The sequence below is a fragment of the Aedes albopictus genome, chromosome 1 (genome assembly GCF_035046485.1).
Source record: "Aedes albopictus strain Foshan chromosome 1, AalbF5, whole genome shotgun sequence".
Taxonomy (NCBI): Eukaryota; Metazoa; Arthropoda; class Insecta; order Diptera; family Culicidae; genus Aedes; species Aedes albopictus.
In genome coordinates, this window is record NC_085136.1 from 277961744 (window position 1) to 277979489 (window position 17746).

Consider the following 17746-nt stretch of genomic DNA (forward strand, 5'->3'; position numbering starts at 1 on the left):
ATTTTTGAATCGTTTTTCAACACTCAAGATAAACTGTTAGTGTGCACTAGTAGTTGGATAACTATAGCACTACTACCAAGTTGTAATTAAGAAGCAAATTCTATGATACATTCTGATTTTGTCTTATACAATTTTTCTTGCTTTACCTCGACTGAAACTGGATCAAAAACAAGAACGGTATTACTTTATTCTTTGACTATGTTTACACCTTAAACGATTGAATGCAACCATATGAAACTATTAAAATTTGTTTTTCCTACACCACCACAAGTAATTGGCGAAACCATAGAAAATCTACCGACAGTTGCTCTGTATATTTTCTGCTAACGCCACGATTCCATCATTTTTAATATCGTATGGACTGGACACCGTGCTACCCGCATTTCATCATAAATAAGACCGTTGATAGACCATCAAATGAACCGCACTTGATGAATGATGAATACACACATTCACCAAACCAAACCGCTTCGGTGGTGAGCTAAAAATAACCAACACCGCGCGCATGCGCTGTGCTTTCGCATTCGTATCCGTGTGTGCTATATTCGTTATAAATACACTGTGAATGTACCCACTCTCTATCACTGAATCTAAAGCTAGGTATGCAACAAATTGGTGTGAAGTCGTTCCCTTCATTGGGCCAAAATAAAATTATTGATTTTTGATTTCCTCTCTGTATGGTCCACTGCACGAATTTATGCTGGCCTGCTTACTCTCACGCGAAATTTGACGTTTAAGCGGTGCCGACACCGCTCAAACGTCAAATTTCGCGTGAGAGTAAGCAGGCCGGAATAAATTCGTGCAGTGGACCATCAATTACGATAAATACTTATGAAACATCACTTACATTTGAGACAAATCAGGAAGAATCTCACCAATAGGGCACTGCATGAAATTCTTTCCCTCTCTTTCACTCTTACAGACATTTTGTAAACAACAAGGCCAAGAAACGTCAAAATCCCATACAAAATCAAAACAATGCAGTGCCCTATAAATCGTGACGCATCAGTGATTGATACCCATTTAGCGTGTACACATCGACGCTATTTTTAGCTCACCCCTCGCAACGAAGTAAATCGCATCGAACATTCTCAGCACATCACACGCACGCGGTTCGAACGGACAGCCCTGGTTTTGAACAGTATGTCATTTCTCGCCACCCATCTCGACTGGGAGCGTGGCGTCTCCTGTAACGTGGCTACCCACGGGTCGGGTTACGGACTGATTTGAGGTTGGGGTCCACTGTGTGCCGGGTAAGTCCATGTTGACGGGACGTCCGCACTAAGCTGACCGTCAATATGGGTGCAATGGGGGAGCCCGATGCATTCAGGTTGGCTAAAGAGAGATGAACCGAGCGAGGGGTGAAAACCAGCAGCTAAAAGTCTCCGCGGTAAGCAGTAGTGGGATCGCGTCCCGGAGTGGACTTCCGGTGCCAGCCTGACCAATACAGTCACACCGTAATCTTTTTGTTACAGGAGGTACGACTTTTTTTTATTGATATAGGTTATTCCTTCTTATTTAATTAATGAATACTTATATTTAATTTGATTTATTATATAATATATATTCGATAAAGTTCTTTACCGAAATGTAAAGATTAATGATTCTTTACAGATTTCTGTTACATATTCAAAACTTCAAAACAAAGTGAAGTGATCGATAACACTAGTTTACAAAATAAAACGAAAGTCGTGAACTTCTGTCAACGACCAAAATTTTTGAAGCATAAGTTAGCGCTGATTTTGAAACCGTGATTCAAAAAATTTAAAGTAGAACAGTTTTCGAGTTTTAGCTCAATATCGAGTTTTACAACTTTTTAAAATATAAAATTTTTTAAAATTCAAAAATTTTGCGTTTTGTTCAACCGATTTTAAATCTTTTTCCATAAATTAAAAGCTGAATATAATACCTTTCGATCATCTGAATGCAGGTTTTGCATCAGATTGTGTTACGTGTTGTTGTGTTAAATATTTGTTACAATTATAAAACAGAATAATTGTTTTACCTATGTGTTAAAAGTTTATTATTTGTGCGTTCTTTGTGATATATGTATTATTTTACCTTGTACATATTCCCATAATTTTAATGCACATTTATAGGGTTCTGGAAAAAAAGAGACCCATGAGATGCAATCCTACTTTGATTGCCAACTTTCAGGCCATTTCTGGCAGCGGTCAAGTACTAGAGATGTAAACCTTTCCCTGCCACGGACTTCAAGCTGTTGGTCTCAAGTATCGAACCCCGAAACGGGAAGCCCGCTTAGGATTAGTTTTCCTAGACAAAACCAAGCTATGAACACAGCAACAAATGCTGTGAACTAAAAAAGGCATACTGATACATCATTATTATTTGATTATTTGTTACAATTGATTCAATTTATTATGACAATATTATATTATCCCTTCAGGACGCGCGCCGTTGTGGTGATATTGTCAGCGAAACTGGCAACACTGAATACAAGAAGAAATCAGAAGTAAATAATAATTGATTCTCTAGGTTAAATAAGCATGGACAATACCAAATTGTATGTTTAGACTGGGTCAACAAAGTCGATTTTTTGGAACAAAGCTTTTTCGATTCCTTTTAGCGTCCAAAAAACTGTGCAAAATTTGGGAGCGATTGGTTGCGTCCCCGTATTCCGCATTGCGATTGAAATTTGTATGGAATTTAGTATGGGAAAACGTGCTTTTTTTGCATTTTTCTCCTAAATTGTATTTTTTTGTCTAAAACGATCTAACTAATGACATTGAAGTATAGCCTGGGATATGCCGAAAAACTTCGCCGAAGACCGCAAAGTGATCCGACACTTGTGAAAAAAGTTATAACGTTCAGATTGCCCAGTGGTGCTTATCATTTAACATGTAAAGGAATAACATCAATAATAAAATCTCAGTTTTTGGCCTAAGTTGCCAAGCGAATAACTTTTTTCACAAGCGTCGGATCACTTTGCGGTCTTCGGCAAAGTTTTTCCGGATATCCTCTAGGCTATACTTTAACGTCATTGGTTAAACGGTATTAAACAAAAGAATTCAGCTTATGAGTAAAATGCAAAACAGTACGTTTTCCCATACTAACTTCTATACAAATTTCAATCACAATGCGGAATACGGGGACGCAACCAATTGCTCCCAAATTTTGCACAGTTGTTTTGGATGCAAAAAGGAATCAAAAAAGCTTTGTTCCGGGTTGATGCGGTCAAATTTATAGTTTCTCCATACAACGTTGACCCACTCTAGTATATATTTATTTTGCAACTTGGCACTATAATATTCCATTTTATACTTGACGTTTTTGTGTCACTACGGCCTACTTTTCCTCACTATAATAATCAGGTTCATAATGATTCATAACTTAACTCATTTGGGTTGCATTATGAATCATAATGCAATTGTTTGGCCAGCAACCTGTGTTTCCACGTCAAGAGCTAGACAAAATGTGAATAGCTTGCTTGATTCAAGTTTTGCGCCTAGCTTGATGGAACACGTGGGTGATCCCGTTCAACTAGCAGGAAGCATGATAATACTGATGGAAATGGTCATATTACAGTGATTATTTTTTCTCATTGCGAAAAATGTTGTATGCAACTCGTTGCAAAACTCGATTTTTACAGCACTCGTCATATTTATCAAACTCGGCAAGCCTCGTTGGATAAATGTACGACTCGTGCTGTAGAAATCATCATAAATAACTATTGTATAACTGCTGAATATTCCTAATCATAAAGTGAATTACAGCATTAAAGCTGTTATCTAGAATGCTGCTCTCAATATTTGCGTTCGTGCTAAAGGTGACTGCAACTATTAGAATAACTAGCCACAGAAGTCCAATGTCGCGACTGTTCGTGTGACTAACATCTAGTTTGCCACGCCCTTACGGCGTCAGTAGTGGTACTAGAAGTATCAAATAAATTTTGTTTACCAAAACAAAAGGTCCTCTACAAGATGGACACATAAAAATAGTCAATTATTGCAATATAGGTTATTAACATAATTGAATGGGAAAAGTGGCTACAGCGCCATTGGAGTTCTAGTGTATTTCTATTCTGCAACTCTTCCCAACATTTGAGGCGAAAGTGTAAGCGAGAATGGTAGCAGAATATTAGAGTCATTGAAGAATGTTGTGGCGGGTCATCTCCGGAATGGTTCAATACTGAAAGCAGCCTTAAGGTTGGTCAGCTTCAATGCTTTAAATCAAATATATTTATTTTCCACCTATTGGATTTCTGACTTTCTCAGTCTAGGGAATCCAAACGATTAAATTTGCATTGCCTGACGTTTCGGCCTGATTTATTTGGCCTTTTTTTCAAGGATAAAGCTGTCTATCGTTTTTTGTTTTTAACATTAGTGCCACAGTTTGTATGGAGCTTCTTGTATCATATGCATATAGTTTTTAAGTAAATTGTAAGTGGTCAGCATAACTGTCAAATGAAGTAGCCGTTTAAGTGTATTTGTGTGATTGACCAGATGAGCGACGAAGCATATATGTTGATGAATACGTATGTTTGTTATTAAGTAAAAAGAAAATCGCGACTTCGAGTCAAGTACAAAACACTGAAGACGACCTTACAATTGAGGTCGAAATACGTATCTGTCAAAGGATGCAAATTCTTAGTGGAATTCAAAGGAACAGTACTTAACCCGATTTTCTTTTTACTTACAGATATTCCCCTTACAAGCCCAGGTTAATCATCATGTTTGTTATTGTTTTTAGTCCGTACTATGCATTCCTTGTAAATAGATGTCCGTAGAAACGCAGCGATTGAACATATTTTTCTTTCGTATCATGCAATCTCGGGACGAGTAGTCGGTAGAAACTCGGTTCCGCGAAAGTGTCCACTGTGCTTGCTGGGATTACAACAAAAATACCCAAGAAACAATTTTCAATTTAAGAAAGGTTTCTCAAAGCAGTGTTGTTAAACAATAAGTCGAATTATATTTGATTAAGTTCAAATTAAACTGTTTTTCAACTCTTGTTAGCCCAGAAATGGCGAATCTGTTCCACTACTACCGCTTTATAAGCATTGTGAAACTAATGTTTATTCAATTATCGTACCTCGGTTAAACAGCTGCTGTTCAACGCTAAAATATTCACTTTTTTCAAAAAAATATCAAAAACCTTTCTTCAACGTTTATTAAATGAAGTTGTTTGGTGCTTTTTTGTATAAACGTCTAATAAAGGTTATTCAAACCATTATAGCAAACTAGCCGCTAGGGCCATAATAACAAACTTTCTACGACGATCATTCCACTGCAATACAATCAAAACATGGTAATTAAAATTATTTATATTTAAGGATGTGATGGAACAAATGCTTCGTAAGCGTTTCTTAAATATGAATGTAACAAAAAAATAGGAAAAATAAATTAATCACTCACATTTTTCATATTCCCATTGATAAATCTTCATATAAGCTACTGAAATGCATTTCAATTACATTTCTTATGAAACAACTCACAACCATGGCAAGACTCGAACTCGGGACCTTCTGATTCGCTGCCGTCTGCATCTGTTTTTCTCCAATCTGGATCACATGAATTGGAAGAATCAAAGCAGTATTTAAAGATTAAGTCGAATACGTTTCCGTTTATGCGTTGCATAAACATCACTTAAGTATCTTTATTCAACTATCTGATCAATGTTTGTTTAATCATTGCCACAACGCTTATTCATCAGCGGCGCTACTGGAGCTTAACAGTAGCTGTGTAATCTGATATGTAGCCAACGGTGTTGTTTACTAAATTTGCTGCGGTTCAAACATATTTTAGTTTCAACACTCAAACAAGTGAACTGAGTGTAGTTTTTGACACTTAATAATGCCGGAACGAAAAAACCTTGCACCCAAGTGTAAATCTCCCGACATTAAGTGGATCCTGAGCCCGACCAAGATTGAAAGGATTGGATATTTGACGTTCGATTCGTGTTATGGCGTAGAAACGAAATGGTGGCAGAACAACTCATCGATGTCGGCTACAGTAGACTCTTCAGTTGCCGTTCAACGGTGTTTTCCGTGGTTTCGCTGCTTTTGGTGAATAGGTGAGTTGTAATGTTTTAAATAGTGAAAAATAATTATGTGCTGTTGCAGCAAGGCTCATGTGTGATGATCAATTCTTGTGATCAGCAACCGCGTAGACAAATGTAAACATGGCGAACAATGACAATTAAGTGATACTGTTACATTACTAATCAGCAGCTGAAAAAACTGATTAAGCAAGTTTTGTTAAACTACGTTTAAGCTTTTTATTCCACTGTTAATCATATGTGGAATAGCGGCATCCGATGCGTTGGAAACAGCCTGTGTTCTAACATAATTACAAACCTCTTAGGCAATTGGTGGACATTTCTAAACAACTTTCCTTAAACGTTTGTTCAATTTGTTATTCAATTACCAATTATATGATGAACAAAGGTGCTATTTTCACTGTTTGAAATGCTTATTCGCTACTTTGATCAACACATATGCTTGTTCAACTATTGGCGCTTTTATAGAACACTTGTTAAACTGGCATGCTTATCAACGGTTTTGAATTGTTACTTGGGTAACTTTGTACTATTTGACACTGATTCGACTGCTTGGACAACGACTGCGCCCCGATTAGGGAACCGTGTTCGTTCGTTGGGTCCACTGACAACTATTTAACTAATATATCTAGATCTCATTTGGTGACGTTAACACGAATGTTGGGTTCGGAAAGAGAAAGCAGTGGATTACAGAATCTGATGCCATCTGATGGCACCTGGAGGAAGATAGAGGAGCGAAGGAACGCCTAAACCGCGATAGAGTGAGTGAAAACGCGAGGAGCAAAAGCAGTAGACCGTCAGCGCTATTCGGCTCTCGAGAAGGAAGTGAAGCGCTCATGTAGGCGGGACAAAAGAGCGTGGGCGGAATCCCTAACCGACGCAGGCGAGAAAGCCGCAAACACCGGTGACATCCGTCTCCTCTACGGTGTCTCACGTCGCCTTAGCGGGACTAAGATGAATGCTATGATGCCCGTGAAAGACTGGACAGTTACTGACCGACCCGGCTAACCAGTTGAAACGTTGGTTCGAGCACTTTGGAAAACTGCAACATATGGGAAACCGCGACATTTCCGGCCAAATGTATGCAAGGCATCTTAGTAAATGTACCCAAAAAGGGTGCCCTGACTGTATGCGATAATTGGCGGGGCATCATGTCCTCTGCTAAGTGATCCCAAGCCGGATACAGGAGAATATTGACGCAACTCTCCGACGGCAGCAACCAGGATTCCATCCTCTCCTGTGAGCGGACCATATTGTCACGCTCCTTATCATTCTGGAGCAAATCAATGAATTCCAAGAGTTTCTCTACTTGGTGTTCATTAATTTCGACCGTCTCAATCACGGAAATATGTGGGAAGCCCTCAGGCGCAAGGGTCTCCCGGAGAAAATCATCGGCCTCATTGAAGCACAGTACAGGGCATTTTCGTGCAGAGTACTGCACATCGGTGTTTTGTCCGATCCCATCCGGGTCGTTGCTGGAGTGAGGCAAGGATGTATACTATCACCGCTACTGTTCCTCATCGTAATCGACGTGATGCTGGTAGGTGCGATTGACCGTGAACCAAATCATGGATTGTTTTGGTAGCCCATTACCATGGAGCTCCTAAATGACTTCGAACTGGCTGATGACGTTGCTCTCCTAGCTCAACGGCGCTCTGATATACAGAGCAAGCTCGATGATCTTGTCAATCGCTCCCTAGCGGCAGGTCTTACCATCAACGTCAACAAGACCAAATCGTTGGATGTAAACACGGTCAACCCTTCCAGCTTTACGGTAGCTGGGAAATCAGTGGAGAATGTTAAAAGCTTCCAATATCTTCGTAGCCAAATGGCGGCCGATGGCGGCACCAATATCGATATAGGTACAACCCAAGCAACACACATGTTATATAAGTGTTATGACAGCGCAAGTTTTAGTTGTATAGAAGTTAATTTGACGTAATTCTTACATTGTGTTGAAATAACGTCAAATAAACTCATATACAACCAAAACTTGCGCTGTCGTAACTTTTATATAACATGTGTGTTGCTTGGGAATGATCAAGAAGGTGAGGGCTGCTTTTGCGAGTTTAAGAAATGTATAGAAAAACAACCAGATCGGTCAACGCACCAAAATCCGAACGTGAAATCTGTGCTTCTCTGCGCCAGTGAAACCTGGTGTGTATCAGTGAAGAACACTCAACGGTTGCAGGTCTTCATCAATAGATGCCTGCAGTATATAATTCGTGCATGGTGGCCTGACAATTGGATCTCCAACGTGGAGCTCCATCGTCGATGTCAGCAAAAGCCAATAGCGACAGAAATTCAGGAGCGAAAGTGGAGGTGGGTCGGCCACACTTTACGCAGGGGCGGAAACGAAATCTGCATGCAAGCGTTAAGGGGCCATTAGACTGTTTGTCATAATGACAAATATTTGCCATGTTAGTCCGACATTCATCCGAGGTTGCCATGATTAACGTTGTGTTGGTCATTTGTTGGGTTTGTTTGGCCAAATATTTGTCATGTCTAATGGGACCTTTAGATTCGAACCCAGCAGGACATCGCAACAGAGGCATACCAGGAGGCTCATGGCGGCGCAGCTTCAACAACGAAATCAAGCTAATCAATAGAAATTTGACCTGGTCATAGGTCAAGGCGATGGCTGGCAATCGCACAGGATGGAAATCGCTTTTTTTTCGGATAAAGGGAAATGTCACGGAATACCATTTTTGGCCGCTTCTTCAATCAGCACAGTAAGCCAAATGCTATCGTTATTTCGGACTGTTTCATAAAGAGACCAAACCTTCAACCTTACCAGCCGATTCTGGGCAAGTGATGTCCCGACTCTTATAGTATAGTACCTATATAGTGCTGTATCGGCTGAAATCGAGCCAATACCCTAAGTTTTCGTTGCACTCTGACTTCATTGGCTGAGAAAGATGTCAGCCAGAACCAGTCCTGCAAAATATCTGTCTCAGTGCCTGTTTTTCAGCCGAAAATGAATGACTGCGGCGGTCGTTTTCAGTTCCTCGATGTGAGAACTGACAGAGTCCGAGAGCTCCATTCGTGAGCGACCCAACACGATCAATTCCCAATCATCCACACACTACTCATGCTGAAAGGCCATTCGTCTCAAGCGGTGGCTTGTGAGAGTGAGTGCCCTATACGTTAGCACGGGTGAAAACACTCAACTACAGAAAATTGAATGGAAATTTAGCCCTGTCAGCTCTCGCTTTCAGCACGCTGCGTGCGAGTGTGAGTACCTATTTCATTTCGCTCCCGTGTTGCTGATCGGAAAGCAACTTTGACAGGAAAACCAAAACGGAGAAAATGAAAAAAGCAAAATATCGCTATCATAAAGGCCTGTCGAAAAATTGCAGCACTGGCCAGAACCATACAAATTGAAATAATATCAGTCGACTGGTCATCTTGCCTCGTCCACCCCTAATCGTCGCGAATGAATGAATGAATGAATGAAAGAATGAATATCGCGCAAAGGTGAAATAAACGTGATTTGCCATACGCATACCATACCAGTCACACATAGATACGACATGCATTAGTGGCAATACCAACGAGAAGCTCAACCCACTTGTCCAATCTCAATGGAAACGTATCGAACAGAAACAACTCCCTTCGGCATTCCGCGGTTTACATGAATCCGCACTCTTTCAGTAAGGTCGCGGTCGCGGACGTCCAAGAGGTCGAAATCAATTAACTCGTCAAACCTTATCATCGCACCATTCATTCTCGCGCTTATAAAGAACAGAACATCGCGCTGTAGCTCCCGTATTTCACGGCTCAACAGCAACGCTGACAGGTCCGAACAAAAAAAGCTGACATCGTTATCATTCTGCTGTGTGAGAGTGCTCGCGCTCGGTTCTAAAATTATCGCCGCCGCGCCGCGTCGTGTGAATTCTTCAATCATTCAACTTCTATGCTAACGTCCCATCTACGATCTCGGTCGAGAATAATGTCGCTCCGGTTCTGCGCCAATCTGAACTTCATGTTCACCGAAACCGACGACTTTCTGGAACGCTACCGGCTAGCCAAGGCGGCCGGTTTCAGTGCCGTGGAGGGCGCGTTCCCGCCGGACCACGTCTCGGTGGCCGATTTGGTGAAAGTGCGCGAGGAAACCGGTCTGGAGCAGATACTGATGAACATTGCGCTCGGTGGGGAGAGGAGTTTGATGACCATGCATTGTTGGCGAATGATTGAATAATTTTCTGATTTGTGGACACAGGTGATGCCCCGGAAGGCCAATGTGGATGTGCTGCCATTCCCGGACAGGAGGCCAATTTCAGGAAGAACCTTGAGAAAACGGTGGATTGCGCCAAAGCGTTGAATTGCAAGAAGTAAGTAGGTACAATAAGTACATGTTTGTACTTAGCTACTCATAGTAGGATGCGTTGATAAGAGCGATTGTGTTGATTCAATGATAACATGCATTTGATAGGCATGGTGTTTACAAAACTTCAGACAGGAAGACACAGATCTTGCGCAAATGAACGGTCAAACTGAAATCAGCTGTAGGTATTGGTAATGAAGCGCAGTGAGTTCTTGTAAAGGGTGGACAAACAGTAGTGCTTTAAGCAACTCCTTAATTGCAAGCATCGGTGGTTCAGTGGTAGAATGCTCGCCTGCCACGCGGGCGGCCCGGGTTCGATTCCCGGCCGATGCATCAATGTTTTTTATTTCAATTATTTTCGCACTACATAAGTGATAATAAGTGAAGAATATATTATATTCTACAATTTATATTTACCTTATCTATGGTCCACTCCCACTGCTTACTCTCACCAGTGCCGAAACCGCATATCAAATTTCGTGTGAGAGCAGGCCAGCATAAATTCGTGCAGTGGACGATTAGTGTTTTTTACAATCACGAGGAACTAATGTGCGGACTTTAGCGTGGGTCAAACAGGTCGTTATTTTCAGATCAAGGTTTTTTCGGGTCCATGAGGAACTACTGTATAAATTGAGCGCGATCAGTTATGCCTACCTTGCGATAGAAATTTGTATGGGATTCTCTTTATATAGGAAAACATACTTTTAGAATCAATAAAGAATTCGTAGAGAAATATCTAAACGAATACCTAGATTAATATCGTGAGGAATAATTGATAGGATGCCGGAGTAAGCCATCGAAGAAATCTCGGGAGAAAGCCCTAATTGAATCCTGGCAGAATTTGCTGGGGGAATCCCTAAAAATATCGGAGTATTCCCTGAAAGGATCTCAAAAGGGGACATTTTGAATATCCTAGAGCCTAGACTGCCGAATGCAGCATAGTTGTCCCATGTTAATAGGGATTTCCCATAGAACATGGGACAACTATGCCGCACACGGCAGTAGAGGAATCCGGGAATGAATTCCGGGAGAGATCTCTGAAAGAATCTTGGAAGAACCCCTGGAGAAACTCATAAAGAGATTCCGGAAAGATACTTGATACTTGATGGGCTACAACTCGTAGCGGTGAGTCTACGCCGAATGAAGTATCCGCTTCCACTGGCCTCGGTCCTGGGCCAATCGCTTCCAGGCGCCCTGAACATAGGTCCTCCTTAACTGCAAAAAGCCAACGTGTGCGCCCTTCCACGAAGCCGGCGACCCCTATCTGGTTCTCTGCTGAATATAATTTTAGCTTGTCGTTCCGCCGGCATACGAGCTACGTGTCCAGCCCACCGCAGCCTGCCATGTTGTATTCGCTTCACTATATCCATCTCTTTATATACCTGGTACAATTCGTAGTTCATGCGACGCCACCAGATGCCGTCCTCCAGTTTACCGCCGAGTATTGTTCGCAGCACTTTACGTTCGAAGACTCCAAAGGCTCTCCGATCAACTTTTTTTAACGTCCACGTTTCATGACCGTATAAAGCGACCGGGAGAATCAAAGACTTGTACAACGCGAGTTTTGTCTTCGTTTGCAGCCTGCGGGACCTCAGCTGGTTTCGCAGACCGAAGAAGACCCGATTTTCAGCCGCAATCCGTTTTTTCACCTCGCGAGTAACATCATGATCGCACGTCATTAGAGTTCCTAGGTCGTATGGCGCATTTTTCCGTGCAACAACGAGTGTATACAAAAGCGTCACAAAGTCCTAGGAGAGAAGGCATATAGGATATGATGACGCATCCAAGCTTTTGGCTGTTATTTCGCATAAAAACGCGTCATAAGGACCGAGGCGTTGTCACCCTGGACGATTCCATCCGCTCCCTTCCCAACCCCACAATGCAATGTATGTACGTAATACTAATATGGCATTATGTGGTACAGTAAAGGGCCATGTTCCATGAAGTCTTATTTCTACGGAACTCTGGACGACTGGACTGATTCATTAGCTTTACAGATTGATAGAATAGTGCATTAGAACATTGAGCCGAATGGGGATCTGAACGGGCGTTCTTGAGCAGTGAAAAGCTCTGACACGCAAGTTCAATGTTTACTGCGTTCACGTTCAAAAAATTGAACGCGTTCAGTTCATTTTTGGCTCGCGTTCAGTTCAAATGCAACACTGACCAAGATAAACAAATTCATCCACAACTTCAAGCTTTTCCCCACCTAGCACCACTTCGTCACCACTACCACGGCCGGACCGACGTTGAACACCAGCAATCATGTACTTAGTCTTTGTGGTGTTGATCGTAAGTCCAATCCTCGCAGTCTCCCTCTTAAAAGGTACGAACGCCTCTTCCATGGCCCGACGGTCGATTCCGATGATGTCGATATCGTCCGCGAAGCCCAGGAGCATATGCGACTTCGTGACAATGGTTCCGCTCCTGTGCACACCAGCTTACCTTATCGCTCCTTCCAGTGCTATGTTGAACAGTAAGTTCGAAAGAGCATCGCCCTGCTTCAGTCCGTCAACATTTACGAACGACGACGAAATTTCATCCGCAACCCGTACACTTGATTTCGATCCGTCAAGCGTCGCACGAATCAATCTAATCAGCTTCGCCGGAAAACCATGTTCGATCATAATCTGCCATAACTCGTTTCTCTTCACTGAATCGTACGCCGCCTTGAAATCAATAAACAGATGATGGGTCTGCAAGTTGTACTCCCGAAATTTATCGAGAACCTGCCGCAGGGTGAACATCTGGTCCGTCGTTGATCGGCCCTCACGAAATTCTGCCTGATATTCGCCGACTCCAGCAGTAGCTTCGGTGATTTCTCCAGGAGTTCATTCAGGGATCTCCCTAATAGCTCCAGGAGGGATGTCTCCAGGTGTTAATTAGGAATTCTTTCAGAAGATTTCTAAGCTATTTCAACAAAAGTTCGCTTAGGTATCCTTTCAGAAGTCCCTTCAGAGATTTTTTTTTCAGGAGGATTCATAAATGCCTCCTGGAGATGCATCAAAAATTCCGTAAGAAGTTTCTTCAGAAATTCCTGTGGGAATTCTTTAAAAACCAGTCTATGAGCTTCTGCAGGGATTCATTCTGAAATTCCTTTATAAATTCCTACAGGAGTTTCTTAGAGAAATTAGTCCAGGAGTTCCTTCGCAGATTTCTCCAGGATTTTCAGGGATTCTTGCAGATGTTTCTTAAGAGATTCCTCCTGAATTTCTTCAGGAATTCCTACGGAAGTTTCTTCAGAAATCTTTCCAGGAGTTACTTCAGAGAATTTTATATGAGGATCTAAGGATACCTTCAGTAGAAGACTCCCCAGAAAACTATTCAGAGATTCCTATATAAGAGTTCCTTCTAAGATAACTTCAGGTATCTTAGGGGATTCCTTGTGAAGTTTCTTTAGGGATTCTTCCAGGAGTTCTTCCATGGGTCGCTCCTGGGGTTTTTTTAGATTGTAGATTGAGATCGAGAGTTTTCCAGTAGGAATCATGGATGCCATGAGTTACATCAGAGATTTCTTCAGAAGCTCATTCAGTATTTTCTGCAGGAGTTCCTTCAGGGAATCTTGTAGGAGTTTCTTCAATAATTTCCTTATGATTGTAATCAGGCATATGTATCTCCTGGATATACTTGAGAGATCTTTCATGGAGTTTCTATGAAAATTCATCCTGGATTTTCTTCTGCAGGAGTTCTTTAGGGGATACCTCCTGCAAATCCTTCCCCCTACTCGGAAAGATTCCCTTTGAGAGATTCCGCTGAAAATCCTTCGAGGATTCCTGCTGGAATTCCTTCGGAGATTCCTACCAGAACTATTTCGGGAGTTCCTCATGGAATTCCTGCAGGGATTTCTCTTGTAATTTCTTCGGGGATTCCTCCTGGACTTCCTTCGAGGGTTTCTCCTGGAATTCCTTCGAGAATTTCTTCTGGAATATCTTCGAAGATTCTTCCTAGAATTCTATCGGAAAATTCGCCTGGAATTCTTTCAGAGATTCCTCTTAGAATTCCTTTGGGGATTCTTCCTAGATTTTCTTTTGATGTTTCCTCCTAGACTTCCACCGAAAATTCTTCCTGAAGTTCTGTTGGGGATTTCTCCTTAAATTCCTTCGGGGTACACTTAAATTCCTTGGCATCAATGTTACGATAGACGGGGATATTTTCGAGGTGGTGGAAGAATTCGTCTACCTCGGTTCCTTGCTAACGGCTGACAATAACGTGAGCCGTGAAATACGAAGATGCATCATCAGTGGAAATCGAGCCTACTGTGGGCTCCAGAAGAAATTGCGGTCAAAAAAAAAAATTCACCCCCGCACCAAATGTACCATGAACAAGACGCTAATAAGACACGCAAAAAAAATCCGTTCCGATATACGTGCACTCCCAATCACGGAAACGGGAACAAACGAGAACTATGCATAGCAACCATAACAACAATAAGAAATGTACACCGTGAACTAGATTTCACGTTTTCTCGAACGCCTGACAGCTGGAACTAGTTCCAGTTCACGGTGTATATTTGCTTGTTCTCATATTTGCGCTTGTTTGTTCACGTTTATCAGAACGGTTTTCTGAGCGTGGACCGGTGGTTCTCTACGGACACGAGACATGGACGATGCTCGAGGAGGACCTTCAAGCACTCGGAGTTTTCGAGCGACGCGTGCTAAGGACGATCTTTGGCGGCGTGCAGGAGAACGGTGTGTGGCGGAGAAGAATTAACCACGAGCTCGCTGCACTCTACGGTTCACCCAACATCCTGAAAGTGGCTAAAGTTGGACGTATACGGTGGGCAGGACTTGTTGCAAGAATGCCGGACAACAACCCTGCAAAGCTGGTGTTTGCAAAGGATCCGGTTGGCACAAGAAGGCGTGGAGCGCAGAGAGCACGATGGGCGGACCAGGTGGAGCGTGATCTGGCGAGCGTTGGGCGTGACCGACGTTGGAGAGCTGCAGCTGCAAATCGAGTATTATGGCGACAAATTGTTGATTCAGTATTATCATGAATTTGATGTTGAACAAATAAATGAACGGATGTTTCGAAAGGCAGTAACAAAATATTCTACAATATATTAAAAAAAATATGGGATGCATGTTAAAAATAGATCAATTTTCAAAAAAAATCATGTAATAAATTAAATCGCTTTTACTTTTTTTCTTGTGAACTATTTTAAGTCAAGTCAAACGTTTTTCAAAGCTCATTATATGAGTCATGAATGCTCAAAATTTCATTGCATTTGGTTCATGGAACCCGGAGATATAACATTTCATGAGTTATGACTTTTACTAGAATATTTCAAACTTCATGTATAATAGCCCGATATTTTCAAATTTTTGACCATTGGCACGACAGACAAATAGTTGGCCAATTGACAGTAAAAATTTGAGAATATTTGAAGCACTTTTCGACGAGTTACAGCTAGTTGGCTATTTTTCAAAGTGTGAAAATTTTGCCTGTCCCGATCATTTTGTCTATCCCCTGTACATGTATAGATCTTACATTAAAACTTAATAATAGAAACGTCAAATTAAAGGTGCAAGATAAACATGGTATATTTGGCAATAGGGTTGTCTACGCCAACAGAGAATCTTACAAGTATTATTCATAAGTTTCTTGTTGAAATATTTTCGCGATTATATTTATAAACTTATACTATCTGCAATATCAAATTATTTTATTTAATATTATATCAAATCTCTTACATTACAGAATACACATCATGGCTGGGAAGGTAAATGGTCCCACCACCGCCCAGCACGATGCCACGTACCTAAGCAACTTGAAACTGGCAGCCGCGATACTGGAGAAGAACAACCTTTTGGGCGTGATTGAACCCATCAATCAGTATTCCGTCCCGGGTTACTATTTGTCATGCTACGAAAAAGGTAAATTATTCAGACAGATGGCCTCTGTTTGAGTTCGAGTATAATTAATAACCTAGAAGAAGTTGAATCGAACGAAACCGAAACGTCGTTCGACCTTTCAAATAAGTAGGGGAGACTGAGGAGACTTTATCCCTGGGGAGACTTGTTCCCCCCATATTTGCTCGGAATCAAAAACATTTTTCTTCTACCATAATTTTTTCCAAAACTGCTCCTGGACAAACGACTATGTTTTGGCTATAAGTGATTTCGATTGTACATTGCATTATTTTGTAACGGCTGATGGTTTGTTTTCAGTCCTTCAGAAATCTTTTTGGCGATTCCGAAAAATCTCAATAACTTTGTGAAAATTAAACCAAATCATGTCAAAATTTCACAGCACATAGTTTAAATAAAATACTTTCAAACTTATTTATCCAAATAAGGCTGTTGGTAACATATTTTAATTAATTCAGCTTAGAATACACAACAGTGACATGAAGAGACTTGATCCCTCGAGGATTACACACACATTATACATGTGAAAAATAAAATTCTATTCGGAAGCCTCTATTAACTTGGAATTCTAGTCTATTCAACGATAAAATGTGTCAGATAATTATAACTTCAGTACAAACTAAGAAAAGGGGGATCAAGTCTCCCCATTTTAAAAATACGGCATATCCTTAAAAATTTAAGGAAACCTTACAATTTCAAACACTCCAAATTCATCGAAAATACAAGAAAACTCGAAAAGAAAATGAATAGGAAGACTCTGGAATTATTTTCCCTTTAAATAAACCATGTGCTCAAAGGGGGATCAAGTGTCACCCATTTTTGAAAAATACATCATAAGACATGCCTCCATAAAAACACAGTTTTGAAAACTTTAACAACAATTTAAAGGCCTTCTGTTGTGTATTAACTTGCAATAGATGTTTACCTGCCATTTTGTACGGAAATCGGATCTAGATTTGTGTTTTTCTTAAAGATTCAGGTAAATTAAGAAAAAGGGATCAAGTCTCCCCAGTCTCCCCTAACGCTTTGATCTATTCCGTCAACACACGCAGCCATTACCACACTGAACCAAATCAACAGCCCGCACCTGAAGTTGATGTTGGACATCTTCCATGCGCAGCACATCCGAGGTGACCTAACGAATGCCATCCGGAGTTACGCCCCGCATATCGGACACGTACAGCTGGCCCAGGTGCCCAACCGGAACGAACCGGACACCGAGGGCGAGATTAACTATCCGTACGTGCTGCGCACCCTGGAAGCGAACGGCTACACCGACTGGGTGGGTTGCGAGTATAAACCGAAGGTCGGTTCGGTGCCAGGGCTCGGATGGTTGCGCGACTTTGGCTACTGGAGCCAGAAGTGATCGATACTGATGATGAAGTGTGTGCAATGTGCATCCGCACGTGAACTTGACTTTCGGTTGTTCAGGTAAGAACAAACAGAACAGTTGTTAATATTTTAGTGGGGGAAATAAAAGTTTTTTGAAGCGGAGGCTTGTCCGGTGTTGGTTATATAAGATCTGGAGAGGTGT

General features: G+C 41.5%; 2 protein-coding genes and 1 non-coding gene across 3 annotated transcripts in view; all 3 read left to right on the top strand.

Annotated features, from left to right (window-relative positions):
* LOC109412587 (L-dopachrome tautomerase yellow-f2) overlaps positions 1–17746 on the top strand; it is a 439236-nt gene that overhangs the window by 261885 nt on the left and 159605 nt on the right. The gene's annotated exons all lie outside the window — the stretch shown is intronic.
* Positions 9596–17733, top strand: LOC109433542 (putative hydroxypyruvate isomerase). The gene is made up of 4 exons (XM_029860415.2): positions 9596–10169; positions 10241–10352; positions 16043–16218; positions 17265–17733. The coding sequence occupies exons 1-4, from the start codon at positions 9935–9937 to the stop codon at positions 17576–17578; spliced, it is 837 nt and encodes a 278-aa protein (XP_029716275.1). The 5' UTR covers positions 9596–9934; the 3' UTR covers positions 17579–17733.
* Trnag-gcc (transfer RNA glycine (anticodon GCC)) lies at positions 10608–10678 on the top strand. The gene has a single exon. It is a non-coding gene; the product is annotated as a tRNA-Gly (tRNA).